This window comes from Thunnus albacares, chromosome 3, assembly GCF_914725855.1.
Source record: "Thunnus albacares chromosome 3, fThuAlb1.1, whole genome shotgun sequence".
NCBI lineage: Eukaryota > Metazoa > Chordata > Actinopteri > Scombriformes > Scombridae > Thunnus > Thunnus albacares.
The window spans coordinates 35,889,094-35,897,657 of record NC_058108.1 but is presented as its reverse complement, the minus strand read 5'-3'; the positions used below and the strand labels follow the sequence as shown (position 1 = coordinate 35,897,657).

Below are 8,564 nucleotides of genomic sequence, written 5' to 3'. Positions count from 1 at the left end.
TAATATGAAGCTTCAGCGTCCAAATGAGTCAAATCAAGTAGATTTTACATCTACATTACAGTCTTTTTAGTGCCAAAGTCCCTCTTTTTAGGGCCTGAGCACCGAAGATGTGAAGGCACTATTGTATTTCCCATGTTTGTTTCTTTCTTTCTTATTATTCCGCCACTTCAGACCTAAATTTGACCCCCTAAATATGCTCGAAAACTCACCAAATTTGGCACGCACATTAGGTCACATTTTGTTACTATACTTCCACCTGCAGCTCAACAGGGAAACACTGTCCGAGGAAACACAAAGAGGGAATTTCATGCTAAAAAGACTGTAAATGTGTCAGATATCCACTTGATATGACTAACTCAGACTGCTGAAGCCTCATATAAGCTTCACATCAACTTTTAAATGACTGTGTGGGACACACTGTGGATTTTGTCCTCCATCACTTACATTGAAAACACATTTGAAGGATCTTCTAATATCCAGTATGAACAGGAGGAATGATTACAGCGAGGAAAACCTCTTTCACTGTTCATATGGACACCTGACTGCTGTTTTAAGACACACTTGAAATACAGTGAACCCGTCCTTTAAGTTACACCCCTCACTATTAACGTTTAGGACAGTCCAATATACTTTGAGTAAAGGTGAGTTAAGCTTGTCAAAAGATGCCCAAACTTTTGCATACAGCTGTATATACCTATACACTACAGGATCCTTCTCACTTAAATGTTTGCACATTGGTTTATATAGTTTAAGGTATTGTAATATACATTGTATGTAAATTACTTTAATAAATAATTGAACTAATTTAATTTCTTATTTCAGTCTCATTTATTTCATTAAAATAGGACTTCATCTGTTTCCTTGCTGTAACTTGAATTTTCCCCCCAATAAACAATTATGTCTTGTCTAATAAAAGGTTTCTGTTACTGCAATAAAAGTTTCTTAAACAGGGAAGATCATCACAGTCATCAAGATTTACTAAAACAGGTTGAGGATTCAAACCATCCAACTCCTGCTAACAAACACTTTTTAATTCTTTAAATGTTCCAAACCTCAGATTGACAGCAGAGCTGCTGACATGACGTTAGCTCTGTGGCTAACAGGGTTCACACTACAACTCCCAAACTCCCAAAGGACAGTGCTGGCAGTGTGAAGCATCACTCAGTACAGAGATGATAGATTCTACATTTATCCCTGTCAGGACTGTGGTGGTTCACCACAAAACAGTCTCAACTAATTGGCTTTACAGCAAAGGAACAAATAAGGTTGGTACAGAATGAGTTTGCAGAATTTATTGCTGAATCTCTTTTAACTTAAATATTGGTTACTGTACAGTTGACATAAAGTTTAATAATAATAATGTGCAACAATAAAAAACATTTGGATAATTTACTTCAGTAGAAAACAAACCTCTCAATAGATTGTAGGTCAATTAAGTAAAAAACAATAATCAGTGCAGAGAGAAAATACTGAAACATGATGATACAAAGCTGCATATGTAGACTAATAAGTGTTTGGTAAAGAAAGCAGAAAAACATTTGTGATTGTTAATGAACTGTAACAGAAACGCAAACACAGCTTCTCTGTAAACCAGCTTTTATTTTTTGTGTTTGGTGTTCAACAAGTCACTGCTTACTCAGGCCATGTTTTTAAAGCTTTACATTAAAACTACAGACATAGTTTAGTTTACACATTTTTACAATCACATATTTACAGATTTCTTTAAATCATAATCAATCTATTCAATATTCAAACAAACAAATTGGCCAAAGTGGACAGACACTAAACAAGCCTCAGACAAGATAAGAAATTCCTTTATACATATTATACATATATTCTATTAATCAACTGTAGAGCTGCAACTAATGATTGTTTTTATTAATAATTATTCTTGGTTTAACCTGTTTTTGAATCATTATTTACTCTATAAAATGTCAGAGAAAATAGTGAAAATATTCTTCACAGTTTCTAAGAGTTCAAGATGTCTTTGAATGTTTTGTCTGACCAACAGTCCAAAACCCAAAAATATTCCAGTTACCATCATATAGAGCAGAGAGTAGCAGCAAAACCTCACATTTAAAAAGATGGAGCCTGAGAATGTTTGTCTGACAAATAATTTCAATGATTATTAATCAATCAATTCATTTCCTGTTGTTCTGTTGTCATTAAGTGTTTCAGCACTTATTACAGCCTGTAAAATATGGACACATATTCTGTGGAGTCATGGTCTCAGCCGAACTCTACAATGAAGCTTTATGACACTGTGAAATATTCACACTTTGTTTTCTGTGGTTTCACTTCAAACTGAAAGTTTTGTTTTTTTGGAAACTTTGTGTTTTTGACTAGAAATGAAACTAAAGTTCTGTGGATTTGATCAGATGTTTAAATAGAGATTTTATTTTAAATAGAAATCCTAGTTTGTGTTTTTTCTCATAATAAACAAGAATGTGTTTGTATATTTAGTCTCTTCAAAAACAAAGACACATTTATGACATAAAACAGGTGATTACTCTACTCAGTTTGATTGACAGGACAGATGATCAGAGGGGCGGAGTTTTTACCACCTTTATTAGGACAGGGACTGAAGAATGTGTAGAGTTTCTCAGTGAAGGAGCAGCCAGTAAAGGTGTAGATAAGAGCTGGAGCATCTACGTCATAAAAGGAGACCCGACCCTCTTCATAATCCACAAACACCCCCACCTTCTGAGGCTGAGACTTCAGAGAGAGAATGACTGGAGGGTCATTACGAGCTTTGTACTCATGTCCATTTCTCAACCGTATAGTCCAGTAACCATCCTCAGGACTCGCTACGATTTCTCCCTTCCTGTTGATGGACTCTCTGGCCACTCCTAAATCCCAGTCAGTCTTCCCTTTAACCTGAACCTCAAGGTAAAATCTGCCTGAAGTGAAACTTGGCTTTCCTAAGACATTAATACAATCAGAAAATCTCTCTGGGTTGTCTGGCAGATTCTTCTCCACATCGCCAACATTTACTCGTTTTCCATCATCAGACAGGATGAGATGAGGATGTGCTGTATCAGGATCAAAAGTCACATCCACTGCATACTGCTGGACCCTCTTCAGCCCAGCCTCACCGAGCAGCTTCTTCATCTCTTTACTGAGCGTCTCCTCCAGCTGAGTCACAGCTCTCACCACAGTCCCCTCATATGATGGTGGATGGACGCTGACCTCTGTCCAGTCTTTGGTGGGTAGAGCAGCTTTCAGGGATGGGAAGTTTTGGAGGAGGTGGAGGTGGTCTTCAGAGAGTAAGAGCTGCTTCACCTCAGAGCTTCTCTTCATCAGCTCAGAGATTTCCTGTTTCAGCTCTTTGATGAAGTCTTCAGCCTGTTTCTCTGTCGTTCTTTGCTTCTCTTCAATCGTCTCAATGAGCTCATTCAGGCTTCTCTCAACAGACTCCTTCAGAGCGATGAAGACTTGAACACCTTCTGCTTTCTCTCTGTCTGTAGCTTCCTTACTGAGGTCGACTGAGTGTTTGATCTCTTGAATCTTCAGTCGTCTCTTCTGGATCATCTGCTGAATTTCAGCCTCTGTCTTCCCCAGCTCTGCCTTCTTTCCTTCATATTCTTCTTCCAGAGGAACAACATCATGTGTCTTGTGGTCTAAGACAGAGCAGAGCACGCAGACACATGTCTGGTCGGTCTTACAGAACAGCTCCAGAGGTTTATTGTGCTTCATACACATCCTGTCTTCCAGGTTCTCCACAGGGTCCATCAGCTGATGTCTTTTCAGACCTGACATTGTCAGATGAGGCTCCAGGTGAGTCTCACAGTAGGAGGTTAGACACACCAGACAGGACTTCAGGGCCTTCAGTTTGGTTCCAGTACAGACGTCACAGGGAACTTCTGGTTTGGCAGCTTGTTGCTCTGAGCTGCTGCTGCTGGCTTTCTGTTGAGCTTCCTGTCTGAACCGAGAAACCATCTCAGAGATGAATGTGTTGATGTGAAGCTCAGGTCTTGTGTTGAAAACCTTTTTACACATCGGACACAGGTACTGGTCATTACTGTTCCAGTGTTCAGTGATGCAGTTTTTGCAGAAATTGTGTCCACATGATGTGGTGACTGGATCAGTGAACACATCCAGACAGATGGAGCACAGAAACTGATCTTCAGATCGCAGACAGCTGGCAGCAGACATATCTACACACTGAGTGTGAAAAACAAAATACACAATTTGTTTAAAATTAAATTTCTATTATTTCTTCAAAAACAAATAAGGATAATTACTGTTGCATTAAGTATAACATGTGATATTACGTGAAGTAATTCTGAATTATATTTCTGTTATTGATCGGGATGGGAACATGTGAATGGAGTCGTGAGCAACCGTGATCATTTAAGTCGTTCTGGCAGCTCAAACAGTTATCCACAAGGCTGCATGGTGAGTTTAAAGTTGTTGTTTACTTTGACGTGTTTTATGAGAGCTGGTTTGCACAAACAGTAACAGACTGTTAACTGCAGCTCTTTATCTAACAGCTCATTGTGGCTGTTTCTGCTTGTACTATTCTTCCAAACAATCTTTAAAATGAACCACTGACAACATAACACAGAATATGTCCATATCTTGTTGTGTAGACCAACTGTTATTGAAGAATAGCACTGCTAACAAAGCTCTGCTAACTTGGTGACAAACACCTTTTATTACCTGCAGCTGCTTCACAATAAAAGCTGCTGCTTGTTGGTAGAAAGCTTTTAATGTGAAACAGCTACAGGAAATAGAATGTAGTGTGTCTGTAGGAAGTGATCAGTAAATAGTAATAAGACCAGGAAGGTTGGAGTGAAGCTGAACTCCAAACCACAGAGATTCAGTTACAAGTTACAAAAGTCCTGAGAACTGACACAGAGAGACTGTTTAACAAACAATTAAAGTTGTTTCACTGAATCTGTGTAAAAACATCTTTAGTTATATTGTTACTAATTTCACAAGTGTCAGTATGAAATGAAAAGAGTGGAACTTCCTGTCTGCTGTGTTAAAGCTGGTTGTTGAAACATTAAATATGATCAGTTGTACTCACCAGTGTTTGGCAGAGACTCTGCTGTGTTGTTGAGAAAGACTTGATGAACTCAGTTTAATTTTTATTTGGACAGAAGTGGAGAGACTCGACTGCAGCTCTGCTGTCACTGACAAACTTTAGATTTATTTCAGGAGAGTGACGTTGCAGCTCTCTTGTCTTTCCAGTGTTGCTCCTCCTTTTACTGCAGCTCTGACTGTGAGTTTAGTTCCTCCCTCTGATTTACAGCATTATTGTGAAATATCATGGAGCAAAGGTGAGACTGTAAATAACAGGCAGCCAGTTTTTATTGCTGAAGTTTTCATGTAACTATTAACTTCTTTTTATCTTTATCTTGAACTGAGTTCAACAAATGTCTGGTCAACGTTGATGTTAAATCAACAGTTATTTCAAAAACACATTTTTTAACTTCTACAAACGGTTTCCAGTTTACTTCACAAAATGAGATGAAAGACAGTTGACAACAACCAAAAGATCATTTTATTTTATCTCATGCAGATACGATTTCTATATTTTGCGTCATGTTCTACCTTATTTGTTCCTTAACTGTAAAGCCAATTAGTTGTTTTGTGGTGAACCACCACAGTCCTGACAGGGATAAATGTAGAATCTATCATCTCTGTACTGAGTGATGCTTCACACTGCCAGCACTGTCCTTTGAGAGTTTGGGAGTTGTGGTGTGAACCCTGTTAGCCACAGAGCTAACGTCATGTCAGCAGCTCTGCTGTCAATCTGAGGTTTGGAACATTTAAAGAATTAAAAAGTGTTTGTTAGCAGGAGTTGGATGGTTTGAATCCTCAACCTGTTTTAGTAAATCTTGATGACTGTAATGATCTTCCCTGTTTAAGAAACTTTTATTGCAGTAACAGAAACCTTTTATTAGATAAAACTTTATTATTCATTGGGGGGAAATTTCAAGTTACAGCAAGAAAATAAATGAAGTCCTATTGTAATGAATTACATGAGATTGAAATAAGAATTTAAAAATGTTCAATTATTTATTAAAACAATATACATACAATATATATTACAGTACCTTAAACTGTATAAGTGAATGTGCAAATATTTCAGTGAGAAGGATCCTGTAGTGTATAGGTATATACAGCTGTATGAAAAACTTTTGGTACCTTTAGACAAATAACATATTTTGGTGATTTTTTTAATTGAAAAGATGTAAACAAAGCGTCTCTAGGATATGGAAAAAACAAACAATATTTTCAGGCAAACAAAAGTCAAGTTTAATCAACAGTTTGTAAAAGAGTTTTTTTTAAGTAGGAGCAGATTCTGTTTTATATGGGATTTCAGGTAAATATCAGATAATAACTCATTCTGATTGGACTGTCCTAAATGTTAATGGTGAGGGGTGTAACTTAAAGGACAGGATCACAATTTTTCAAGTGTGTCTTAAAACAGCAGTCAGTTGTCCATATGAATAGTGAAAGAGGTTTTCCTTGCTGTAATCATTCCTCCTGTTCATACTGACTATTAAAAGATCCTTCAAATGTGCTTTCAGTGTAAGTGATGGAGGCCAAAATCCACAGTGTGTCAACACAGTCATTCAATCAGGAGAGACTCAATATCTTTATGAAGTAAATTATATTTATTGGCGATTAGACCCCATCGTGATGTCACAGGATATGAAAGAGGGAAGTGAATGCAAGAGTAATATAGGATAACACACTTGGATGATTGAAGATGTAGAAATAGAAAGAGAGTGAGTTGGCAGTCACCGGAGTGAGGGTGCTGTGAGGTCTGATGACCATGAGATGAGGTGTGAGGTCTGGCGACCTTGAGCTGATGCATGAACTGAAGCAGGGTCCAAAAACCGTGTGCTGATGACATTTGCTGATGCGTGAGGTTTAAGACCATGTGCTGATGCGTTGAGTGATGGCAGGGGCCGAAGACCATGGGCTGATGCGTGAGCTGATGTGTGGGGTCCAACGACCCAGAGCTGATATGCAGGATCTGACGATCATGTGCTGATGCGTGAGCTGATGCAGGGGGTCCGAAGACCACGTGCTGATGCGTGAGCTGGTGACGTGTGCTGATGCGTGAGGTCTGACGACCATGTGCTGATATGTGAGGTCCGAAGACTGTTGGCTTATGCGTGAGCTAAAGTGTAGGGTCCGACGACCCAGAGCTGATATGTAAGGTCCAACGATCATGTGCTGATGCATGAGCTGATGCAGGAGGTCCGAAGACCGTGGACTGATGCTTGAGCAGATATGAGAGGTCAGGTGACCATGTACTGGTGTGTGAAGTCCGAACACCATGAGCTGGCGTGTGAGCAAGTAAGAGAGATCAGGCAACCATGAGCCGATGAGTGAGATCCGGCAACCAAACTTAATGCATAGGGAAGAGAGAGGGTAGCCCGAAAGCAGGGTGAAATAGCTATAAGTAAGACATAGCACTTTGCCATGAACCAGATTTGATGTATGAGAGGAAGAAATGCCAACATGATCGACAATGATAGCAACAAGCTGTGATGCTCGGACACCACCACTAATTATATGTATGACTTACCAGATTGTGGCTTAAGAGATCTTAATTGGCGAGAACAGTGCTGACGTCTGGAAGAATGAAGATGTGTATACAGAGGGCAGAAGTAGCCGTCCCGACCTTAAAGAAAGCCCTTAATGGTGCTAACCTGAATGAAGACAGTGGCAGATGATGGGTTACAATGAAGCTGTCTCGCAGCTGCTATAGAATAGATGTAATCAGCTGGTGTGAGCAACAGATCTCAGTTGACATCCCTGGAAAAATGAGTAACAGATACATGAGAGATGTGAATGCAGGATGATATGAGAAACTACAGTCTATGCGTGCAAAGGTGGTCGTCCTGACTGAACTTGTCTAAAGGTTCATACATAGAGAACCAGTGAATGAAGTAAAGATAATGTTTATTCTACGGATGATGGAGATAATAAAGTCTAAAATTGTTGCATTTAGACTCTACTAGAGATTTAGAGTCGAGGGGCATCGCCCTGAGCAGCAACAATATAAATCCCCCAAAATAAAGGGCGCAAGCTCCCCCATCATCGAAAGAAATACACAGCCTGATGGTTTCTCCTAAAGAATACATACTTACCATGCAGGAATGAAACAGGCCTCATTTAATAATGAAGATGGCCAGATCTGCTAAGAGATGAAGAATAATATCGAACATGACACAGAAAAATGCAATTTTGAGCTAAAGAGATTAAAATCAACAGTGGACCGTATGGGAATAGGCAGGGGCGAACACCCCCTGAATTGACTATTTTGGACTGACCTGAAATGCTGCAATATTGAGCTTTAAATGTTAACATGGAACATAGACAGGAAGGAAGTCTTGGTTTGATATATTAACATACTTTCGTTAAATTGCTTGGAAACTGTAAAATATGAATTTAAAAGTGAGACAGAATGACGCTTTAATTCGGGATTGAATTAATTAGTTTTGGCAAGACATATTGTCTCCTTCACACCTGTCTGTGTCACTTTTTCTGCAGTTTTGCAGTCATGTGTTACAGAATAGAAACTTTTTTTTTTATGT

At 38.9% G+C, this 8,564-nt stretch overlaps 1 protein-coding gene across 1 annotated transcript; it reads right to left on the bottom strand.

Moving 5' to 3' along the window:
• Nucleotides 1–2,502: 2,502 nt before the first annotated feature.
• Nucleotides 2,503–4,159, bottom strand: LOC122974667 (E3 ubiquitin-protein ligase TRIM21-like). The gene has a single exon (XM_044342591.1). It carries the CDS (start codon nucleotides 4,153–4,155, stop codon nucleotides 2,512–2,514), a length of 1,644 nt encoding a protein of 547 aa, XP_044198526.1. The 5' UTR covers nucleotides 4,156–4,159; the 3' UTR covers nucleotides 2,503–2,511.
• Between the last annotated feature and the right edge of the window lie 4,405 nt (nucleotides 4,160–8,564).